This window comes from Lycium barbarum, chromosome 12, assembly GCF_019175385.1.
Source record: "Lycium barbarum isolate Lr01 chromosome 12, ASM1917538v2, whole genome shotgun sequence".
In the NCBI taxonomy this organism is placed as follows: Eukaryota; Viridiplantae; Streptophyta; class Magnoliopsida; order Solanales; family Solanaceae; genus Lycium; species Lycium barbarum.
Window position 1 is genome coordinate 69632946 of NC_083348.1, and position 25241 is coordinate 69658186.

The following is a 25241-nucleotide window of genomic DNA, read 5'->3' on the forward strand; positions in this document are numbered from 1 at the left end:
ACGACCAAAACATTTAAATCACGGCCAATGGAGTTTAAAAAGTAACCAAAATCATTTAATCGAAAACACCCTTTTGCAATTAAAATCTTCTAAAAAAAGATTAAAATGAACAAATAATCGATCAATACAATTAAACTTCTTAAATTTAACAGAGCATAATAATTACTTGTTTCAACTTTTGTTGGTATTTTGGGATCGAAGTGCCAAATCAAGGTTATTCTATCTTATATAAATGGAAAAGGAGGACGAACACGGCTGCAAAAGTTGTACCATGTGCAGCACAAAATAGTACAAACAGAGGTATTATTGTAAATGTTTATAGATAGATTGGTTGAACTTTATTCATTTCCATGAAAACATGTGTAAGTAATTTGAAACACGTGTCTTGCCAATATCTATTATCTTTTATATTATATATAAGTGTCCAAGACACGTATGCACTTCAATTTTAATTCTCCGACACATATTTATTTTCTCCGTACATTTTTACTTATTTACTTTTGACTTTTTACGTTCTTGCTGAATATTTATTCTCTTCTCATGTATACACATATGCACTTCAATTTTAATTCTCCGACACATATTTATTTCCTCCATGCATTTTTACTTGTTCACTTTTGACTTTTCATGTTCTTTAAGAATTAATAAATGAAGTACTCCCCCCGTCCCATATTACTTGGCCACATTACTAAAAATATATGTCCAAATTACTTGTTCATTTATAAAACCAAGATAAAATTAATTAAATCTTTCCCATCTTATCCTTAATAATAAATGTGTTTTAAAATAGTCAATTTTGATTAGAATGTATTTATTGGAGGGAGATAGGGGTAAGATAGTAAAATACATCTTTTATTTATTATTCTTAAGAGGCGTGCAAAAGGGAAAGCGGGCAAGCAATATGATACGGGGGAGTATATATTTTAACATAATATTCATATTTATTGGTGTATAATCTCAATAGCCTTGGAAAATGATTTGACAATGAGTAATTAATGTGAAGGGTAAAATTAATAATAAGAAGAAAAATTCCTTTCTCTTGATATGTCTTTTCTTTCCTTATAGAGTAAAGGGTCAAAAAACATACCTAAACTATTACTTGGTCCACTTTTGACTTTTCACGTTCTTTACGGAATACAAACCTTAAAGAGGCTAATTAAAGTGAAAAATATGTGATGCACCGACATATTTTGCTAGTTATATATAATTAGTATGAGCCCGTTTGGATTGACTTATAAGTTGCTTATAAGCTGTTTTCAGCTTTTTTGAGTGTTTGACTGGCCAGCTTAAAGTCATTTTGTGCTTAAAATAAGCTCAAAAAAATAATTGGGCCCATTTGAATTAGCTTATCTAAAACAGCTTATAAACTGAAAATAACTTATAAGCCAAAAAAAAAAAAGTTAGACTACCCCAATTTTTTTTTTTAGCTTATAAGCTAGCTTATAGACATAAGCCCATCCAAACAGGCTCTGTAACTATTAAAGTCCAAATAAAGTCTGCCGGGTATTGACCCATTAAGAGGTTACAAATGAGGCCCATTTCTGAACCCAGCCCATCAAAATCACTCCAACCCTACATCTACACCCTTCCTTATATATCCTCCTCACTTCTCAGTAACCCACCTTTCATCTTCTTCCTCAAAACCCTAGCCGCATTCACTTAACAAACCAATTCATTCTCCATACCATGGTAATAGTTTTTCTCTCAAAATGGATAACCCTTCTTGTTCTTCTTTCAGTGTTTAACAGTTATTTTTTTTTCTAGGCGGAAGTTGAAGGTGATGTTGCTGGACAGCAACCAAGAAAGAGAACGTTCAAGAAGTTCAGTTACAGAGGAGTTGATCTTGATGCTCTGCTTGACATGTCTACTGATGAGCTTGTTAAGCTTTTCCCCGCTCGCCCTCGTAGAAGGTATATCTTACTTCTATTTATGTAAATCTATGTTCTTGAATTGTTATTATTTTGCTCTGTATTGGCTTCTTTAAATGTCCCTGTTTGGATTTGGCTTATTTTAGGCAAAAGATACCTTTTTTTATGTGCAAATGTATGTTGTTGAATTGTTATTGATTTACTCTGTATGGCCTTGTATTGATGTTTAAGTGTGACTAAATTTGTACATGAGCCTAAGTAAATAGGGTTAAATGTGCTGGTTAATGGTACAACTTGTAATTAGGGACTGATAAACAGGAAAAAAATAGATCTTGCTATTGATGACACTGCTTGTTCATCCCAACAAAGAATGGCTGGTCACCTTTTTTTTTTTTAAAAAAAAGTTGATGTGAATTTGAGCACTGATTTTGTTAATTTTTTGAAGCAAGAATACAGCTAATTTTTACTCCCTCCATTCCAAATATAAATGAATTTCTGGCACTCTTATTTATGGCTAAAATGAATGAATTTTCTGAAGTTCAAAGATTTTACATTTGCTAGGAGTTTAGTATTAAAAAGAGTATTTTTTCAAAGAAAAGTTTGGGAAGCAGCAAGAGACTGTTTTTATAAATTACCCTTTGATTAATGTCTATAATCAACTTTTACCACACCCTAAAAATTCCTTATTTTGGAATGGAGGGAGTACTAAATAAGTACAATTGTGAACTCTGTATAATATATATATATACATTTACTTTATGGAGTACTTGCAAAATGTAGTCGAAGAATCAACATTTTAACCCTTCAAATAGTTATATACTTTGAAACAAACTGGTAATAAACAAAATGTAACTGACTCAAAGGCCACCTGTAGATGTAGTGATTGGACATAAATTTTCCCGTGTATAAGTTTACATTTACTCTGGTAGAGGTAAGGTCTGCGTACACTACACTGGGTATGCTGTTGTTGTTGTTGTATAAGCTTACATTGTAATATGGACAGTTGTTTCTGTGTCGGTGATAAGGACTCAGCTTGATTTATAATTGTTTTAGGTTCCAGAGGGGTTTGAAGAGGAAGCCCATGGCTTTGATCAAGAAGCTGCGCAAGGCGGTACAAACACTTTTACCATTTAGCTTCTCTCTGAATTATGAATTATTTATTTGGTGCTTAATTTTATTATTTCTTTAATAAAGAATAACTAGAAATAGTTATGTTGGGGACTATTTGGAACTCGATGCATACAAAAATGAATATTTAGTTTGAATGATATGCCTTTGTGTTTCATGACCTCAGTAACAGCCAGGTCCAATCTATTTAATTTGGAGAAAATTGTATTAGTGTGAATGCATTGTACTTAATGCCATAGAGAATTTAGCTCTTGAGTTATAAAAGACAACTGAAATGTGAAGCTGTACTGGGTGCTCATTATTGCCTTTTCTCCACGTTGATGGTTGCAGCCCTTTATAATTGATCATGGATAAACTACATTAGCTGTGTCTTTGTTGATTATCTATGATGACCTATTTTCCGTTCCAGTGGCCGAATTGTATAATATTTCATCTTCCAAAGTTTTGCCGGCTTCGACAAGTCATCCTGGAGACTTGGACAAAGCTTGAATATTTGTTTGAGATACAAGATGAAAAAATATTAGCATAACGAATTTAAAAATAATATATTTGTTTTTTTTTGCATTACATATTTATAGTAACTGAGAGGTTTAGAATGTAGGCGCCTAAGGCCGAGCGCTTCCCTCGTTAATTAAGAGGTGGCGTGGTATTCCATGAGCAAGGTTTATATTTGTGGCGCACAATGTGCGTAGGCGCACAGTAATGGTTTGGGTGCACCATTGCCACTTTGCTGCCTCAATATAGCTGCTAAAGTGACGGGAAATGCCCTATATTTCATTCTTCCACAGTTGCTGTGTTATGTTTTCTTGACAAGACACAAATAAGTTGACTTGAACTAGGTATCTAGACTGGGAAATTTTTACCTGTAAATAGCTGTTTGGGAAGGAGGAAAGGGCTTATGATGTCCAATGTCTTATTCATCAGAAAGTCACTTTCCCCATGTAACCACCTCTCCCTACATAATGAAACAGGATTTAATGCTTGCACTCAGTGTTTCATGCTTTGCAAGTTTGGCTTCGCTGTAAAATTTGGATCTTTACTAATTTTACATATTAATAGTTGTTAGGGGGAGGAGGAATGGGCTTCTGATGTCAAAAATCCTTCATCAGAAAGTCGCTTTCCTTATGCAACCACCTCTCCCTACATAATGAAACAGGATTTAATGCTTGCATTCAGTGTTTCATGCTTTGCAAGTTTGGCTTCGCTGTAACATTGGGATCTTCCCTATACGTTTAACTCTGCTAAATCAGTAATTAATCCTTGTCTCTTTTTTTGATACATTTGATATATATTCATGCAGAAACGTGAGGCTCCACCAGGTGAGAAGCCAGAGGTTGTGAGAACACATTTGAGGAACATGATTATTGTGCCTGAGATGATTGGAAGTGTTATTGGAATCTACAATGGAAAAACTTTCAATCAAATTGAGGTCAAGCCAGAGATGATCAGTCACTACTTAGCTGAGTTCAGCATCTCATACAAGCCTGTCAAGCACGGTAGGCCCGGTATTGGTGCTACTCACTCTTCAAGGTTTATTCCATTGAAGTGATTCAGGCAGAGCTTGTCTTTATGGCTTCTAGTAATACTAGTACTTCGTTTTTACTGCAATTTTGAGGATGCTCATGGTGACTAGTTTGAGACATTGCAACATTTCAGTTATTGTGCTTATCTAGAGCTTTGTTCCATTTTGATTTTTAATGTGTTCAGTTATATACTTTGTTATTGAATTTTGAAGTCTGTTTAGATCCTACTCACGTATCTCGTGTCAACTTGTGTTTTTGATCTTTTTTTGGGTAAATCAATAAATTAGGTTAGATTGCAAATGATATATATATCAAACCCCATAAATTAAAATGACAACTGAATTCCTCACTTAGGTGGTATGCCATCTGTCATTCAGTATATTCTCAAGCCTTTAAGTTGGTAAAACGAAGATCTTGTTTTGACCTTCGATATTCACTTGATGTATTTCTGGTTGAATGTGTTTTGTATGATTCCAGCGCATGTTTCCAGCGCTCAAATCACAATTTGGCAGTAATGTTTAAAGTCACTTTTCCCTGCTTACGCATATATTTTAAAAAAATCAATTTCAATGTAGAGTTTGGACATAAATCTTTCTATGTTATATTTTTCCTTTGTACTTGAGGTGATAATTCGCTATTTGAAGTCCAATGAGTACGCTTGAAAAGAATTTGCTCTTGTACATAATTACTTGTTAACAGAATAATTTAAAAAGAATTCGTATAACTAAACGGGAAGTCCAGCAAAAGAAAAACAAATCCTGTTATTTTTGCTGAAAATTTGAGTATGCATATGGACCTACATTTAGAGAAATTAGACAAAGCATTTAGGGGCTTCGAACCCGTTGAGCGTGTATAACATTTTCTTGGGCTCTTTGAGCCCCAAAAAGTAAAACCAACCCCCAACTCCTCAATACAAATGAAGTGTAACAGAAAACAAAACCTTGTGGAGAAAAGAAAAAAATGAAGACTCCATCTGAGTTTCATCTGACTCAGATATCCTTCTTGAAGGTGACTCCAGTTGATGGGAGCCATTTGTCACCCTGAACGAACTGCTTCACAGAAAACTTGTTAGCTTCTTTACTAGTAATGTTCAATTTCAATCCCTTCCAGGTGACTCTATTTTTAGTCACAGCCCCAGGGCCAAAGTTTTTGTACTCAGCATAGAAAATAGTATCTGGTGCTGTATTACCCACCCAAGGCAACCATCCTTTAGGATCAATAAAGCTAGCCATTGTTGTATGCATAAAAACGGTTGTGGAATAGTTCTTCCATGGCCTACCCAAGAAAGTATTGACTCCAGTAAGGTTAGCTGAGGGCCAAACAGTGCAATTCTGAAAAGCAAGGCCAGTGTTTTGATTAGGGTCGATTTTGCCTTGAGCTGTGATGGTGATCTGCTGGCCAGGCATTGGTTTCTTAGGAAGTATGAGGCAGTTCTGGAAAACAACTGCTGAGTTTCCAAATATGAAGTCTACTGTGCCATAGATAGCGCATTCTCTGTAGAATTGGCGATTGGAGTGTGGGTAGAGTGTGTCTTGGTACGCGTCGAATTTGCAGCGATAAAAGACAGAGAGATCAGCAGTTGACATTAGAGCCACTGCTTGATGCTTGGCTGCACCTGCTGTGTTGCGGAACCCCATATCACGAGCGATAAATCCCTGGCCAAACACAGCTGCATAGGAAGAAAAATGGAAGAAGAATCAGAACTTAGCTTCACAAATTCAAGGATATAATCCCTTTTTACCCAACCGGCAGTGGCAGATCTAACCTTGATTCAGGATCAAACAATATATGTGAACGCGAAAACAACTATAGATATAGATTGATATATATCTCAAAGTTCAGTGGTGGAGCCAATTGAATCCCATTCATTGTAGAATCGTAGTGCACAAACAACGCAAAGACAATTCTTTTTGTATATATATGTATTTTTGAATCCCTTTGACATAAGAGGATATTTCGAGGTAGTGTCGAAGGTAATTCAAAATTTACTTTAGGATTAACTTTAGAATTTTAGCCGAGATCTACGAGGAGAGGGAAAAAAACCAAAATATATAGAAAATGAATAACAGATAAAAAGTAGGGGATGGCGGGTAGTGAGGACTTCTCTTGACAAGATTCAAAACCTTTGTAGGGTAAAACTTCAGAAAATATATCTCGGGCAGTATTGATGTATATAAGTTAACTCTATCGAAAAAAGCAACATGCATGCCGCTTAAAATTTAAGAAATCTTTGGAACTATATGACCTTATATATCTTCATGCAAAATTTGAACCAATTAGACTTACCAAAAGTTGCAGTTTGGAAAGTGGGAGTGCCATCTATAAAGTTAAGAGAGCCAGAAACAATGGTAGCATCCATGCCATCACCAACCATCATCACATTCCATTTCTTCTTCTCAACCCTAACATTCTCAACATAAACACCCTTCTTCACATATATCACAATCCTCTTTTCACTCTTCTCAGGCACAACCTCAAGAGCCTCACCAATACTCCTAAAATGCCCTGTGCCATCTTTAGCTACCACAACATCCACCTTCAAATTATTCCCCTTTGAAGATTGAAGCAATTTCCTAACTTTTGAACCCATCCAGCTTGGAAAATCTCCATCAAGATTAGTCAAAAGACGCCTTCTTCCAATTCCACCCAATGAATTAATCGAGTCCATTGAATTCTGAATCGATTGATTGATATTATCAATGATAGCCAAGCTGTTACTAGTATACTCCGCTGAATTCTTAAGGTTATGTGAAGCAATACTAGCAAAAGCATAAGTTATATTTCCAAAACCATCGATGCATGTTTGCTGGTAAGTTCCAGCTGCACTCAGACTCGTCTTGAGATCAGAAAACGCGTCAGACAACGACTTTTTGGGGATCGAAAGTGATTCATTCAGACTATCTAGTGCAAGTGAGAGAAGATCATGACAACTTTGTAAGGCCTTAACAGTCATAGGATCGGAAATGTTCTTCAATTCTGGTAAATTGAAGAACTCATCCGATGCTCTAGACAACTCGTTGACAGCAACTTGGACGGATAATTTGTAAATATCTTGAGGTTTAAGGTTGTCTGATGTGGCTAGAGGGCCAAGGCTGTTGTAACATGATTGAGGGTACAATGTTATGTCACAAACAGCTTTGATGGCTGTGGAAAAAGACTTTGATTCACTGCCATTGTTTTTTCCATTGTTTTTGCCAAGTGTTATTCCAACTATAGCAGCCACAGTACAACCAACAAAAACTATGGAGGAAATAGCAATAATACTGATCCTCTTGACTGTTTTTTTGCGAGCAGCTACACTTTCGTGATCATTTTCATTAGGAAAGGCCATTTTTTGATGAGTACTTTTTTCTTTCCCTTCTCTTGTTTTTTTTTGCTCTTCCTTGTTGGGAATTGGAAATGGAAGGATTTATACAAGAGTTATACGTGCAAGGCATAACAGTTAGGGTTACATGGAGGAGAGTCTATCAAAACAAAGGTGCTAGTCATGTCTTATTTTATTTTTAGTTATGGACCAGTTCGGTTCTATTTAATGTTAAAGGGGTAATAAACTAATAATATGACTATATGCAAGGAGACTATTCGCTCGGGGGTAGGGGGTGGGGGGTGGTTTAACTAAATTGGCTTAAGAAAATGTAAGGGAAAGGAACTAGGTAAGTTTATATTTTTGGCTTATTTACACGTTTGGTAACACCAAAAATGTTTATAAGACCAGTACTTGTAAGCCATAATAATAAGCACTTTCGATTTGATCAGAAAATTTATGATTTTTTATATCACTAATATCTTTCACAAATTTCCAAAATACTTTTCCTAAAATAGTACTCTACTTAACTTTTCATCTCTATATTCTATTTTCATCATGCGTCCCTTTTTATTATTATATAAAAATACTTTCAAAATTTATATTCTTTTTAAAAAATAACTTTAAGGATATTTCAGCTATTTTAATAGAAAAAGTATCTATCAACACATTTTTACCAAACGACGACTTATTATCAATTTAAATACTTCTAAGATCTATTTAAACACGTAATTGGTTATCGATCAAAATTAATTTCCGCTCTTGATGCTTATCAATTATTTTTAATCGACTAACCCGAACCAGCTCTAAAGTATAAAAGTACAATATTGTGCAAGGGAGAAGATCCTGTTATTAAACAAATAGAAGCTAGAAAACTGTAGGAAAACATAGTTGCATTTTCTATACCGTGTTGTGGTTGCCATATTAGCAACAGATACTATTTCAACTACATCTCAAAATATGACCAAATCCACGAGGATTCTTTTGATTCATTATATATATATATATATATTTTTTTTTGGCCTACAAAAAGAAGAAAAAGAGAGAGGAAAGAATGAATAGTGAGAATTTTGTTAGATTTTGACCTGATTTTGTTGCTATGTTTGAGTTCTGTCCCTTTTCATAAAAGATGTGAAAACACATTTATCATTAAAAAAAATTCCCTTTTCTAAAAAGGAAATATAGGTCTTCCATTTTTCGCTTTTCCTGTCCTTAGATAAAAAAGAGTATGAACTCCCTTAAATTACAGTCGATTTTTTTTTATAACATCTTAATGAAAAACACACCTCATTACAATAGTCAAGTTTTTTTTTTGGAATCTATTTTTATGTTATATTTTAATTCTATATATATAACAACTTACCTATAACAATAACTATTTTTATAATAGTACGCTCTCTGTAAAATTACCCTTATATAACAACTAGTATCTTTTTTTTTTTTTTTTTTTGTAATATAGTAATTAACCATCTTTATGTATAGAAATATAATTTCTAAGATTATCAATAATAGGTCTAGAGATTTTGATCAAATATTATGATACTGTAATAGAATACTATTTATGACAAAGAATGAATATTACGGTATATGAATTTATATTTCCATCATTAAAGGATTTTTCATCTTTAAGTGTTATTAAACCTAGTATTTGACATCTTTTTTGCTTAACTACACAATCAGATATAATTTAAATGTCAAATGCTATTATAAGTGTATAGAAACCACTCGCTATAACAACAAAAAAAATCTCAGAACCAACGATGTTGTTATAAGAGGCTTAACTGTAGAATATGTCATTCCTTAACAATATCAGCTATATATACTTTTACAGATATATATACTTTTACAGATAAAGAGTTGATGGAAAGAATTTGTGAGAATCAAATTCTACCTACCACTTGTGTGAACCTTTTTAAAATTAAATTCTGCGAGGTTATTGTCTCGATATTTTTGCACTTATTATTACTCCTTTTGTGTCTCCTATAATATATTTCGTTTTAATTTGTTTATTGTCTATTTATCATCATCGAAAATTTCTTCGTATGTATATCTAACAATTTCAATCATAAAAAGTTTCTCAATTCAGAGAATAAATGATTTCACGATTGGAACTATAGCTGTAGCCATGGTGTATATCTAACAATTTTAATCAAGTAGCTGCACAATACCTCACCCGCACTATTTTTTTAATTTGTGGTAATGAATGTAAACTTAGCTATAGATGTATAAAATTATTAAACCTTTCCAAAGATAATGCATGGATCCAACTATGAAGATTCATCACTGAGGAATAATTCTCGACAAAATTTGTTTTAATCCAAAGATTAGTGTCTGTCTAAACAAATGAAACAGCACTAATAAGTCCAAAGAATGTTACTAAACTAATAAGTTGTCCCAACAATCTAGTTGCATCATGGAATTAACATTCTACACTTTCAGTTAGTTTTTAAATTAATCGTCGATAACTAGCACAAATTGGTCATCTTGAAAAGTTCCAAATTTTGAGAGTCAAATAGGAATATTTTTTTTTTTTTTTTTTCCTTCTGGTCGATTGATGATGCATGCTTACAAGTTACAACCGCGTACGAATATTTGGAAAGGGACTCACTATATACTTGCCCAAACGAAGTATTATCAAAAGCAGAAAAAACAAAAAAAGAAGACCAGATTTAATGGGTAAACAAAGAAAAACTAATTGAGTTAAGATATTGATCTTGAGAATATGCACGTTAATTAATTAAGTTATATGTAGAGTAATTTCAAGGCAACTTCTACTCCCCAATCCCCATAGCAATTTGTCTGTGACTGTTCACTTAAATAGAATCAGGTAATTACCAGATCTTAGGAATCCAATCAGAGTCTTGTTAATTTGCTTAAAATTTAAAGCTTTAGATATTGAATATTAAGTACATCGTCATTACATTGTATAGTATGGATAGTTGAATACAAAGTAAAAGGGAGTATTAATTAATAGTTAATAAGATAACTCATAATAGAGCTAGTGGAAGAAAACATAAAAATTAAAGGTCGCACAGTTAATTTGATAGATAAAACATCTCATTGAACTTCATAATTTCAATAATTTGATGAGTTCAAAATTTTAAAATTAGTAGAAGTTTTTTCTAACATAAGATGAAGTCAACCGTTTTAGATTTACAATTGAAAAACTCAACTGTAATGACATAGCATCATTTTTATTGGCGAAACCCAAACCATTGAAATCGTAAAAGACAGAATTATACCAACATATATACCCGAAAGTGACGCATATTTAATAAAGATTTTAGAACATTTGACTTTGACCAATAAATTAGTTTAGCAATTTTAGAAAAAAAAAAAAAAACAATAACAACAATTAGTGCTAGTTAGTGTTAACAAAACGAACAAATACGACTTGTCGAGTTTGAGAAAGTGTCAAAGTAGTACCAGATAATATACTCTATTATTAACTACATAAAAGACTTTGTTTAGAAGTCTAAATGAAAATTGACTTCGGGCTACCTATTATTCAACCTTATCAAATATGTATCAACTGATTTGGTAATATCATATTTAGTGAAGTAATTTGTCAAGAATTAAAATGTGGAAATCAAGTTTATCAGTATCTGTCTAAACAAGTGGAACAGCCCCTTTTGTCTACAATTGTCATCATCATCAAATAATACACGAGTAAGATCTATTTCTGAGTATCACAAGATTGGCTATACTATAAAATTCTTCACCAAAGTGGTATCCAAAGCTAATAGAAAAGCTAAGTTTTGAATAGAAACTAAATCCAATAGGCACAAATGTCTGTATAATTGATGCTATACTTACTAATGTCTAGAGGACAGTGAATTCAGAGGTCAATTCACCATAAGAAATACAGTTTCCATCAAACAACTTCTTGGCCACCTTGGGGGAGAATTCAGTGGCGCAGCCAGAAATTTCAACAAGGGATTCAATCTTTGAGGAAGTATGTAAAAAACAAAAAAAATCGATGAATACGTGCAGTGAAAATTGAGTGGGTGCACAAGAAATTTTCAGACTACGCCATATTTAACGGATGTTTGTAATAAATTAAAACTGAAGTAAGAACTTAACCAAAAAATATTACAATTTTACAAATGAAAAGTTAACGAGGTTTTATCTCTTGAAATATATTTATAATATCACTTCTAGATTTTATCCCTGTTTTAATTAAGAACAAATGTTAAGGAGGTTTGATATGGTTTGTTTAAAAAATAAGATTTTATTAGTTACTTTGTTATATTGTTTATTAGTTATTGCTCAAGGAGATGCGAACCTACTGGGTAAAACACTGAACAACCGAAGATGCAACCTTTAAGATCCTTTGAACACCCTTTGATGCTGGGCTGGGCCTCTCAATTTGGTCAAGGGTGTTTAAATTATAAAATATATTCATTTTAGATAATTTTTAACCTACATACACCGTATAATTTTTCACCAAGACTTGACGCGATAGACCTGACACTTCTTTCGAAGTTCTTGTTCTTTAATTTTTGTGATATTTTCCCCATGCCACTTACCCTTGAACATTGTTTTACACTTCACATTACATTTGTATGTTTCGTATTGGTCTGTAGCTATTTTTCGCACACAAGATGATATGTTCAACATTGTTAGCGCGGGTTAAAATAATAAATCTTTACAAAATTCTCAAGAATACTATAGTATATCTGTGTATATGTCTCATGTATATTTTGTACATATCCATAAAAAACTCTATTTCCCGTATATCCGTGTATATCGTATATATCTTGTATACATGATATATACACTTGGTGCTTAATGGGTGTCCTGTACTGGTGATAAAATGGTGAACGAAATTCCAGAGTCTACTCCATAGCTGCTACCTAAAATCAATTTTGGGAACAAGGTTTATAACCCACTATTATTGACGAAATTGAACTTGAAATTAGGTTTTCAATTGCGGATTTATGTGGTATGTTGATGCGTGGATCTAATTCCGTATTGTGTGTTGAGATTAATCGATGATGTAACTCATCTAATTAAGTGTTTTTAAACCGTGGTGTTAGGGGATTTGGCTATATGCTGCCAATATATTTGAGCTACAATAGCTAAACCTAATTTGGCCAAGGGAATAAGGACCCTACTTTGCCAAAAACTAAAACATGTGAAGAGAAAAGAAAGGTACTGTAAGGAAATAATTTTGGCTTCTTTCACGTACTGAAAATAACTTTTCTCAAAAGTGTGGCTTTTGGCCAGTTTAGATATCCCTCTGTTTGGATGGTTATTTTCCGTGGTTCATTAATGTACAGTATGGTATGGTACAATATGGTGTTATATTGTATTGTACTGTATTAATGAACACAATGTTTGGATAGAATGTATCGTTTGTTGTGGTTTAATAATATTTGTATTGTTTGGTTTGACTGTATAGTACTGTATAATAACTTGTAAGTTTACTAAAATACCCTTAACTCTTAATTAGAAATTAGTTTATATATATTAATAAAACTCAGGTAAAGAATAAAATAGAAACTTTAAAAAATAAGTAGGTAGTGAGTGGGGGTGGTAAAGGGGTGTGAGGTGTGAGGTGGGTGGTTGTGGGATGAGGGTGGGGGTAGTGGCTGGTAGGGTGGGGGTGAGTGGTTGTGGGGTTGGGTGGTGGTAAGGGGTAGTAGGTGGTGTGAAGTGGATGGTTATGGGATGAGGATGGGGGTAGTGGGTGGTAGGGTGGGGGTGAGTGGTTGTGGGGGTGGGTGGTGGTGAGGGGTAGTGGGTGGTAGAGGCGTGGGTGGTGTGACGTGGGTGGTAGGGCAGGGGTTGGGGTGGGTGGGATGGATGGTGGAGGGTGGGGTAGTGGTGGGGTGGGCGTGAGTGATAGGGTGGGGGTGGGTTGGGGTGGATGGTGGAGGGTGGGGTATAATGAGAAATGAAATACGTAACCACGGAAAAACCACCAAATCCGTGATTACAAAAATTGGGACTTTTCATGGTTATATAACCATGGGATGAATCACGGGTTTACAACACCATACCACATAATTTTAAGAACAATGAAAACAAACATAATTTCATACAAAACCATACATTAATGAACCACGGGAAACCACCATCCAAACAGGGGTTAAGAGAACTCAGCCTTAATTCATGGACCAAAGATGGCCTTTATGGGTCCGTTTGAAGGCTCCTCGTTTAAATTTTCAAATAAGTTAAGCGCAGGTGAATAATGTGACTATTTGTCATTTTTGCAAGTGTACCCTACAAAAAAAAAAAGTGTGGAAAGATCAAAAAGCAAAATCAATACCTCTTGTATAAAAGATAAACCTGCATACTAGCTCTAATCAGTTGATAACTTTAGAACCAAAGCAGGTAAAGTTACCATTTCTCTCTGTACCTTCTTCTCGTGCTAGCTAGTAGTGTCCTCATGCATTACTCGTTTTATTGTTTTTGTTAAGTCATCATTAATTGCTTTTGCAAGTTTGCTTTTTAATGAATCATTTAAGTTAACTTACTTCAATCTCTTTTGCTGCAGAGAGCTTTAAATGCAAACGGGAGAGAAAATGCAGAAGCAAAGTAACAGACACAATATTAACTTGTTAATCTGCATCTTCTTGACACTTGTGGGGTTGCCATTGGGCTCATTTTCGAGGCATGAATATGATGATAATTATTCAGAGAAATATGCAGTCATATTTGACGCTGGAAGCACTGGTAGCAGAGTTCATGTTTTCCGTTTTAACACGAAAATGGACCTCATAAACATCGGCAATGATCTTGAGCTCTTCTTGGCGGTAATCAAATCTAGACTTAATTAATATCCATGGACTAGGTTTTTTTAACTCTTATCTTACAATACAACAAAAGCTTAAAGGTGATTAAAGAATTTTTACTGCAATTTAGTGGGTTATAGTAGATTACTAGCACTCTATTTTTCAGGCTAACATATGAGACTCATTATATGACGAGTTAATTTTGGTTGTATATGAGTTAGTGACGGCGTCGGAATTTATGTAATTGGATTCAAGAAAATATTAGAAAATTATTGTTGTGATCAGTGCCGGAACTAGGATTTTTACAGAGGGATGTCAAAATATAAAAAAAAGTAAATATATGACGAAATTAAGGGGGTTCAACACATCGTATATATACATAATTATTTTTTACGTATTTACATAGTGTAATTTTTCGGCGAAGGAGTGTCGGTTGACACCCCTTGGATGCATGTGATTCCGCCACTGGTTGTGATATGAACTTGTGACTTAAAGCAATTTTTGAATCCCTAATTTATTACTTCACTAGAACTTTTCCTTATGTCAAGAGGATTCAACAATTTATATACGAAAATGGGGCATATACACCCCTGTACTATTAAAAAGGGTTAAATATACCCTTAATTATACTTTGAGTCCAAATATACCCTTTCCGTTATACTTTGAGTCCAAATATACCCATATGTTATACTTTGGATCCAAATATACTCTTCCTCAGTTAAAATTGTCCAAAGTGGACATGAGATCTGACATGACACTAATAACTCGGTGAGGTGGACACCACATAGCATGCCACCTCACCGCCCAACGCATTTACCCCTCTTTTCCCCTTCTTCTTTCACCATTACCATCTCCTCCCCCTCTATAGCCTTTCCCACCATTAGCACCACCACACCACCATCTCCTTTATCCAACAACCAAGATAATAATATGTTTGAATTGTCATAACCAGTACTATGTATGACAGAGTAATGGACATATAACACACAATCTTCTGCCTTTATCAATAGGAAAACAAGGGTCCTCTTTTCCTAATAAATTAATGTCATGCCTAGATCTTACATGACATTTAAAAAAAAAAAAGTTTTACTTCGATATCAATCTAAGATTATTTATGACAGCCTAATACGAAGGCAAAACAGTGAAATGTACATATATCTAGCTGGATTTTACAATTACTTGTTCTTTAGAAGTCACTGATAGAGCTATCAGGATTAGAAATTTGAAAAAAGAATTATAGGTGTGGTAGCCCCCACTAGATCTCATCAATTAAAATCAACAACTTTAAATTTGTTGCAGCAATGATTATGTTTATCACATGAAATGATGGACATGGCCATCTAATCAAGTGAAGATTTTGGTATAGGGGGAGGTGATCTATGGTTATCAGCAAGTGTGGCGATGCTAATGGTGGGAAAAGTTGTAGAGGGGGAGGAGATGATAGTAGTGGAAAAAGAAAAGGAAGAGTGGGGTAAATGAGTTGGGCGGTGAGGTGACATATATGCCATGTGGTGTCCATCTCACCGAGTTGTCAGTGTCATGTCAGATCTCATGTCCACCTTGGACAATTTTAACGGAGGAAGGGTATATTTAGATCCAAAGCATAACAAAGGGGTATATTTAGGCTCAAAGTATAACGGGAAGAGTATATTTGGACCCAAAATATAACAAAGGGTATATTTAACCCTTTTCTGATAGTACAGGGGTATATTTGACCGTTTTCCGATTTATATATAGCTGAAAAAACTTTATTTTTACCTATTTACACAACATATTTTTTGAACTAAGGGAATTCAATTGAACCACTTCCCTCCTACTAGTTTCACCACCAGCATGTGCTAACTCAACCAGTTATTATAAAAATTGTTATATATACTAGCAATGCATAGAGCGCGAACTCTTCAATATAACTTTTTTCTACATTTATTCCAGAAAATGTAAAGGGAAGAGCTAAAATAAAATATTCTCCTTCAAAAGTTTAAGATGATGTGGTTCATGAATTTTGACATGCCATTAGCTTTTTTGCTTCAAAGTCTCAATGCTGCACATCAACTTTTCCAGTGTTTGTAAGAACCAAAAATGGTCTACATCATACCAACTAAAATAATTAAATAAAATGCATAAAAATATTCCATATCTAAATATTTAAATTTTTTGGTCAATTAGGTGGTTCACACATTAGTTAATACTACTAAGGATCTAATTATAAGTGAGGGTAAAACATCTATATCTGGTTGTAGTGAGGTTGTGTGATTTTTATACTAATTAAACTCAATTTCTAAAGAGAGTTAAAACCTTTTCTGTTTTTTAAATTTCCCTTAATTTTCTATTTTTGCCTTTGCAGATAAAACCAGGACTGAGTTCATATGCAGATGATCCAAAGGCTGCTGCAAATTCTCTAAAGCCCCTTCTTCAGAAAGCTGAAGCTGTTGTTCCTAAGAATTTAACAGTCTCAAACCCCTGTTAAAATTGGGGTCAGTTAACTATTATGTCAATCTTAATAATGTTGTGGAAAAAATTAGTACTACTACCACTCCATTATTTATCACTATTTTCAGTCAAATTAACATTATATTTGGGTTAATCTTAATAAATACAGGCAACTGCATGGCTGAGGCTGTTAAAGGGTGATTCATCCGAAAAGATTCTGCAAGCAGTACATTTTTTATCCTTACTTTATCTTCATTAATCTGAAAATTGATCTTAGTTCTCAAAAGCGAGTCAATCAGTCTTCCTTATAGATCTTTCCTCCCTTTGCTTTGATAATACTACATAGTACAAATTAACTAGTTTAATTATTGTTTTTCTTATCATTCCTTGGTTAATTAAGGTGAGAGATTTGCTGAAGAATGAAACTACTCTTGAGTTACAAGGCTGAATGGGTCTCGGTTCTTGAAAGGACTCAAGAAGCTTCTTATTTTTGGGTGAGTCCATCATTAAAAGTTCTTTGTGATAGAAAATAATTAAATAATTCTAGTATTATGGCGTTAAATCAAATTTAGTGGTCATACTTGAAATTAATCCACTAAAAACATTGTAGCTTACCCGCAAAACAGATAAAAAAAAAACTCTCGTTCTCTTCACACAAAAATGTAAATTAAAAAGAAATCATGTAGGGTGTTATAATTCGGAGGAAAAGAGCTGTTCAAAAGTCATATAAATATTTCACCAACTGTAAAAGTTAAAATAACTTGTTTTCTCCTTATAAAAATGCAGGTTGCTTTGAACTATTTGTACGGAAATTTGGGCAAAAAATACTCTGGCACCATTGCTACAATTGATCTTGGAGGTGGATCAGTCCAAATTGCATATGCTGTCTCAAAACAAAGTGCTAAATGCTCCTAAGTTACCTAATGGAGAGCCTTATGTCCAACAAAAATCACTTCTTGGAACAAATTATTACCTCTATGTTCACAGGTTTCATTTGTTATAATTTATGTTTTATAATACATTGCTTTCCAATTAATAGGTTTTTTTTTTCCTCAAAGCATAGTTAACAACTTTATTTTCTCTTCGTTATGTATTACAGTTTCCTAAATTATGGACTATTAGCGGCTCGAGCAGAGATTTTGAAGGCTTCTAAAAATTCGACTGGCCAGTCCATGCATCGTGGAAGGGCACGATGGTAATTTTCCTTGAACAAATAATTAAACGGTATTAACAAAGGGTTAAAAGCATTTTTGGTCCCTCATATATTAATAAATTTTGAATTTTGTCCATATGATATTTGACTAAGCATATTTAACCTTCAATTAATTGAAACGTACATATTTTATCCTTTTGCTTGTGTATACTCACAAATTTATCATGGTTACCCATTGTTCTACAACTTAATTACTCATGTGTTATGTTAAACTTGTACAGTTACTAAATATTTGACAATAATATAGCTCTAAAAATAGTCCAAATATTATAACATATTTCAAAAATAAAGGACTATAAGCACACGTTTCAATTAATTGAACATTAAGAGCCCGTTTGGATTGGCTTATAAGTTAGCTTATAAGCTGTTTTCAGTTTTTTTGAGTGTTTGGCTAGCCAGCTTAAAGTCATTTTGTGCTTAAAATAAGCTCAAAAAGATAATTGGGCCCATTTGACTTAGCTTATCTAAAGCAGCTTATAAGCCAAAAAAAATAAGTTAGACTACCCCAACTTATTTTTTTTAGCTTATAAGCTGCAAACAGCTTATAGGCATAAGCCCATCCAAACAGGCTCTAAACACCCTTTATCAAATATCACAGAGATTTTAAAACCAGAGCTTTCCGATAATTGAGGGACAGAAAGTGCTATTATCCCTTAACAAATTTAAATACTTAGAAATTTTGTCTTCTACCCAAATTGATTTTTATAATCCTATATCGTTGCACTACATTTGTAAGTGTCTTTCTTAACATTTAAATTGTTCTTTTTTTACTTGAAGGGTACTACACATATAATGGAGTAGCTTATAAAGCTGCAGCACAAAAACATGGTCCAAGTGTTAGGAGATGCAAAGCAATAATTAGAAAATTGCTGCAGCATGCAACCACAACAATTGTTCGTTTGCTGGGGTTTGGAATGGTGGTGCTGGGGCTGGAACCAATAATCTCCATATCTCTTCATTTTTCTATGATTTTGCTTCTGAGGTAATTCATTAAGTACAAAAAGGGAAATAATATTATCATTATTACTAATTTGTCAGCATAGAATTTAGTAGATTAACTAATTTAAGCTGCCTCGCTCCAAGTTGAAGGAGCTCACTCATTTACTATATGTTTTTGTGATTTCTAAAGTTTAATATAAATTGATAAATTGTAGGTATTATTATTTTGGTTCATTACATAGCCCTATACACTATTAAAAAATTACTATTTTCCCACTGAAAAATGTGCGGTTGCTATTCCCACTGAATGCTGGTGGGAAAAAAACTTATATATTAGTGTTTTTACACGGAAAATTATGAAGTTTCCCAGCGTTCAATGAGAAACTTTTTTCCACCATGTAATTTTTCTAGTGAGCTTGTTCGATGGGATTGATATGGGAAGATCATGTTTTATAACACAAATTCCCACTAAATATCGGTGGAAAACCTCTGTTTCTGGTAGTGATATATCTATGAATTTTTTTGACTTTTGATATGTTTCATTTGTATAGGTAGGTATAGTTGATCCGAAAGAGCCCTCTGGTATATCTCAGCCAATACAATACTACAAAGCAGCAAAGCTTGCTTGCAAGACTAAGAAGGACAATATGAAATCAGTATTCCCTAACACTGTAGATAAAGACATACCCTTTATCTGCATGGATTTAATGTATGAATACGCATTGCTTGTAGATGGATTTGGTAAGTCCTTATTTCTTTGTTTAACCAATATTATTATACTTCTATTTCTAGCTGAAATTTATGATTTTAATATCACACATTAATTTCATTTTTCTGTCCTTTTTTTGTTAATGAACAGGCATTGATCCTTACAGAAAGATCACAGTGGTGCATCAAGTTAATTACAAAAATCACCTTGTTGAAGCTGCATGGCCATTGGGCTCTGCTATTGATGCTGTCTCTTCCTCAACATAAGAACAATTACATATGTTGGGATATGTTATTAATGTTTCTTTTTCTTTAATTTTCCTGGTAATTTTAGGGAATTTCAATTGCTTTATTGTTCTCATGTGTTCAAATTAATTAATTATGCCATGTATGTCAGCCTGGGAGAATGCTTCAACTAATAAGACTACTTTCACCTATATGGTTCATGTACTAGGAGCAGCTGTTTCTATTTATTCTCCTCATTTAGTTAGAAATTAAATGGCCTTTTTTTGCTAGTTTTTCTTTCTTATTTCTCCATTATATCATGGCACGTATAAATGACTTTAGTAGGTAATTTCTTTGAGTGGCCGTTCAAGGAATCAACTCATTTTTTACAATATGTCCATTCTTTTTTGAGGGGTGCATGGTGAGAGTGTAGTCTCTTTTGGCCAAACTTCTAAATTTTGAGAAGTGCTTTTAAATTTATGAGAAGTATTTTAAAAAAATGTACAATTAGAGAGTTGTAGTTTGTGTTTGACTAATCTATTTCTAAAGCACATTTGTCAATACCGGAGTAGTAATTCATGCTTGATCAAGTTTTCAAAGGTCTTTAATTTTTGCCCTTCAGGCAGAATTTCGCTGCAAATTTAGGCTTTAAAGATAGAATTTGCACATGGGTAGAATTTGGGCCTTAAAGGTAGAATTTGCAGAATTCTGCTTTGCGATTTTTTATTTTTTATTTTTAATTAAGCTGAGGTTCGAATCCACAACCTCGAGGTATTAGGCGAAGCGAAAAACTTAAAGACCACCAATTTGAAGGACAAAAATTAAATACCACCCCAAATGACGAACAATCCGCGCTGCGCGGAGTGCTCTTCTTTTGGGCTGGTCTTTATATTTTGCCCCTCATTTATGTCTTCTTTAAATTTTGCCCTTGCCGCCTGTTTAATGAAAGTTTTTTGACAAAATTACCCTTACCCCATTAAAATCCTTTTTATTTCGTCATTTGCCCTTTTCTTTTCTTTTTTTGCTTCTTCTTTCCTCATCTGTTTTGTGTTTGTCTCATCTGTTCTAAAACTTAAGTACGAATTTGGATCTTTTGCTCGTTTCAATATTTTTTTTTATGTTAAATTGTTATTTGTTGAATTGATATCCTTGTCTTCATAATTTTTTATATTTAATTGATCCTTTTTTATTTAAAATTATAGTGTTTTGTTATAGTGTCTGTATGATTTTCTGAACTTTAGTTTCATTCCCCATGTATATATTTTGGTTTTTTGAATGTCGTATTATGAATGTCGTAATATGTTTTAGTTGATTTTGATATGCGTTTTGGTTTTCTCTTTGTTGAATCGTTGAAGTTTTGCCTGTGAACAGCTGTTTTATGTTGTTGTTGCTGCTGTTTTTATTTAATAATCTGTTTTTTGTGAAAAATGTGTTTGTCTGAGGCAACATACGTCGGGTCCGGCAGAGTTCTTGGTTTTTTAAACTGAAGTTATGCCGGTTCCGGCAAAAAGTTATGCTTGTTCCGACATAACTTCATGAATTAAGTTAATTTATGTGTGCTTGATTTTTTGGTGTTGTCTTGTTAATAATTTTGGTTTTTATGCAATCTTATGTGTTTTTGGTGATTTGTTAATAATGTTTTGTTTTGGTTATGAAAAATGAAAGTTTGCCTCTCACGGCATACTTTGTAATTTTGTAAACTGAAGTTATGCCGGTTCCGGCATAAAGTTATGCTTGTTCCGGCATAACTTCATGAATTAAGTTAATTTATATGTGCTTGGTTTTTTGGTGTTGTCTTGTTAATAATTTTGGTTTTTATGCAATCTTATGTGTTTTTGGTGTTGTTTTGTTAATAATGTTTTTGTTTTGCTTATGAAAATGAAAGTTGCCTCTAATAGCATACTTTATTCTTTTGTAAAGTGAACTTCTGTCTCCTCGGGCATACTTTTCTAGTTCTTAACACTTGCGTAAATTTTTGTTTTGCTCATGAAAATAAAAGTTTGCCACTAATAGCATACTTTGTTCTTTTGTAACGTGAACTTCTGCCCCCTCCGGCAGACTTGTCTAATTCTTAACACTTGTGTACTTTTTTATTTTGCTTATGAAAATGAAAGTTGCCTCTAACAACATACTTTGTTCTTTTGTAAAGTAAACTTCTGCCTCCTCCGGCATACTTTTCTAGTTCTTAACACTTGCGTAAATTTTTGTTTTGCTCATGAAAATAAAAGTTGCCTCTAACAGCATACTTTGTTCTTTTGTAAAGTAAACTTCTGCCTCCTCCGGCATACTTTTCTAGTTCTTAACACTTGTATACTTGATGTTTTGCTTATGAAAATGAAAGTTTGACTCTAGCGGCATACTTTGTTCTTTTGCAAGGTGAACTTCTGCCTCCTCCGGCATACTTGTTCAGAACTTTGCCTGATTATTTTTTGTCAACTGAAGTTACTATAATTTCAAGTCTAAGTCATTGAGCATTGTATACTAATCAAATGGAACGTATAAACTAATCAAAATCAGAACAAAGCAATAAATTTGATCAATTCTATGTTGTTGAGTAAAATTATGATTCACAATGTTGAATCTCAACTGAATATCAGTTGTTTAGTTCATAGAAGATGATTTGTTGTTATTTTCAAATATTAACAAATCTAAACTTAATAAAGCATTAAATTGAGTTGAATTACGTTCAATTGAAACGCTATATATTATGTATTTATCTTTTCCGATGTTGTAGCAGCAAAATCAATGGAGATTTCTCCGGTGAAATGTTGGAACGATGGAACGATTGAAAGGTTTGTTGTTGGAATGATGGATAGGTTTAATTGAATGTTTGAGATTCATTACAGACTTTCAGGTTTTTATATGTGATGGGTAGGGATAGTAACGTCTTTTCTTATTATTTTTTGGCTTAGAAGGGCAAATATTAAAGACCACGCATTACGGGGGCAAAAATTAAAGACCAACGCATTTGAAGGGCATTCGCGCGAATTGCCCCCAAAAAAAAGTTTTTTTTGTCGGGCATAAACTTGGCCCAAGAAGTTGCTTCACAAAAAGCCTCATTCTATTTTATTCGAAACCAATGGACTCAAATTTGTACTTGGTCCAATTCTATGTCTGTTGTGCCTTCAATCTGATCTTTGTTCTAACTATTATTAAGAAAATATTTACGTTAATAATAAGTTAGAAAACCAATACATCATACATAAAAACTAGGTATTTGATAGATACAAGCAGAGGCGTATGTAGCCTATAAGTTTGGGGTTTAACTGAACCCCAATCTTTAGACGCGGAGCCTAAATTTATATGTAAAAAATTATTAAAATTGCAATAAATAATAGATACGAACCCTTAACTTTAAAAATATAATGAGTTTCATACTAAAAATCTATAGATTGAACCCATCAAATTTAAATCCTGGATCCGCCTCTGAATACAAGTCTCTCTACATCACACATTTACGTTAAATAATACTTATGATCACCTCATGTTTAACAGGACAATATTTATTCATGAGTCAACTGATTATTACATATACCAAGAAAGCTTCATCACCTAAACAAGCTAAGTCGTTAGAATTTACTCTCTCTATTCACTTTTACTTGTCCAGTATTCTAATAATAAATTTTCATTTTTACTTGTCACTTTTATCATATCAAGATAAGACAATTTATTTTTTTCCTGTTTTACCCATAGTATTAATTACGCACTTCAGATCATTTTTCAAATCCAATAAAAATATACACCAATTAACATTAGTAAATTATACACTTCATTTATTATTTCTTAAACAGCATGAAAAGTTCAAAATAAACAAGTAAAAGTGAACGGAGGGAATATAAGTTTATCTCTAGTGCGACAGAGACAATAGAGGAATTTATGGGATAGAACAAGAGGTAGAACACCAATACTCAACTCTAAATAATGAGTAAAGTCTTTGTTCAACTTATAAATTAGAGTAATACTTAACATTATTTTTCACATTATTACGGTTTCTTATGATAATAAAGTCCGAGTCAGTTTGCGCATGCATCGACTATTTCGCCGAATACTTGCTATCTTTCACCAACATATGTATCAAATAAATCTCTCCAGTATTAGGGCTTAGGCAGACGGAAATTAAAGTTATCACTTGATATTTTTTGTATCATTTGAGATTTGAACCCGAGGCCTCACGATTTTTTAATCTATGTTATATTAACTCTTGATTCTTAATTCCACAGTTTAAGTCAATTAATACTTGATTCAAATTAACATTTAATCAAGAAAAATAATAACAACTCCAAATTCATCTACATCCATAATTACTTCTTTGATTCTTGATATAGATAAAGCAAGAAGGAGGAAGTCAGCGTCAAGGTATGCCAACTTGATTCGAAGCAATCTAAATTAAATTCCAGCTATGAATATCACCATGATGAATAACATTGATTAGTTGCAATCTGTTTTTGGCAGCTATTATTTTGTATAGGGATTATTGATAATTATTTAAAGAATCTCTACATTAGTAGTATATTTTAAATTATTATAAAACATGATTTATTATATTTACTAGCTTACCAAACTAGATTTACTATAAACAGTACTTGTCATTAGAGGTTACATTGACTTGATAGTGTAAAAAAAAGTACACTATTGTAAACTCTTTGCTAAAAAAGTTATTTTCCCCCATTTACCTACTTCTATTTTGTCTTAAGGTGGTTTATAGAGCTAGTTTCTTATAATTGGATTTTTTTGCTAGATAAAGAGCTGGTGAAATTTCCCGAATATGATCATTTTGCAAGAAAACAAAAAGAAGCAAGTTCCCTCTAGAATATTGGACCTATTCTACCCTGTTTGAACATAAAACAAATATTGTTTTTTCAAAAAAAGTTGTTTGGTTATATTGTGTCGTTTTTTCACTCCAAACTTAAAAGAAAACAGTCAAATTAAAAAAAAAAATCCCCCACAAAACTTCAACATTTTTTCAAGTGTAATGCATGTCCAAACACAACTTCAAGTCTTCAGCTAAATAACCTTTTTCAACTTAACTTCAAGTACTACTTCTTCTTTTTAAAAATATCATTTAATTCATGTTCAAACACATAACCGTAGATTATCTGTTACTATTATTAACTAGCAAATACAAATGGCGAAAAGAGAAAATTTTCTATAGGAAGAGATACC

General features: G+C 33.1%; 2 protein-coding genes and 1 pseudogene across 2 annotated transcripts; 2 read left to right on the forward strand and 1 right to left on the reverse strand.

The window, feature by feature from the left end:
* The first annotated feature begins 1538 nt into the window (after positions 1–1538).
* On the forward strand, positions 1539–4746 carry LOC132621643 (small ribosomal subunit protein uS19-like). Its single transcript, XM_060335980.1, has 4 exons — positions 1539–1689; positions 1765–1910; positions 2922–2979; positions 4297–4746. The coding sequence occupies exons 1-4, from the start codon at positions 1687–1689 to the stop codon at positions 4543–4545; spliced, it is 456 nt and encodes a 151-aa protein (XP_060191963.1). The 5' UTR covers positions 1539–1686; the 3' UTR covers positions 4546–4746.
* A 762-nt stretch (positions 4747–5508) lies between these two features.
* Positions 5509–12362, reverse strand: LOC132624394 (probable pectinesterase/pectinesterase inhibitor 46). Its single transcript, XM_060339180.1, has 4 exons — positions 12291–12362; positions 8619–8669; positions 6806–7901; positions 5509–6188 (listed from the first exon to the last, which is right to left on the reverse strand). The coding sequence occupies exons 1-4, from the start codon at positions 12360–12362 to the stop codon at positions 5509–5511; spliced, it is 1899 nt and encodes a 632-aa protein (XP_060195163.1).
* A 1717-nt stretch (positions 12363–14079) lies between these two features.
* Positions 14080–20290, forward strand: LOC132622405 (apyrase-like; annotated as a pseudogene).
* Positions 20291–25241: the final 4951 nt, after the last annotated feature.

Coding starts and splice junctions, on each gene's coding strand:
- LOC132624394 (XM_060339180.1), bottom strand. CDS start 12,362: ATGTTCAAGGGTAAGTGGCATGGGGAAAATATCACAAAAATTAAAGAA. Junction 8,670..12,290: donor AACTTCGAAAGAAGTGTCAG/GTCTATCGCGTC, acceptor GTTTAATAACAG/GATCTTCTCCCTTGCACAAT. Junction 7,902..8,618: donor ATACTTTAGAGCTGGTTCGG/GTTAGTCGATTA, acceptor ATTCCCAACAAG/GAAGAGCAAAAAAAAACAAG.
- LOC132621643 (XM_060335980.1), top strand. Junction 1,911..2,921: donor CCCGCTCGCCCTCGTAGAAG/GTATATCTTACT, acceptor TAATTGTTTTAG/GTTCCAGAGGGGTTTGAAGA. Junction 2,980..4,296: donor TCAAGAAGCTGCGCAAGGCG/GTACAAACACTT, acceptor ATATTCATGCAG/AAACGTGAGGCTCCACCAGG.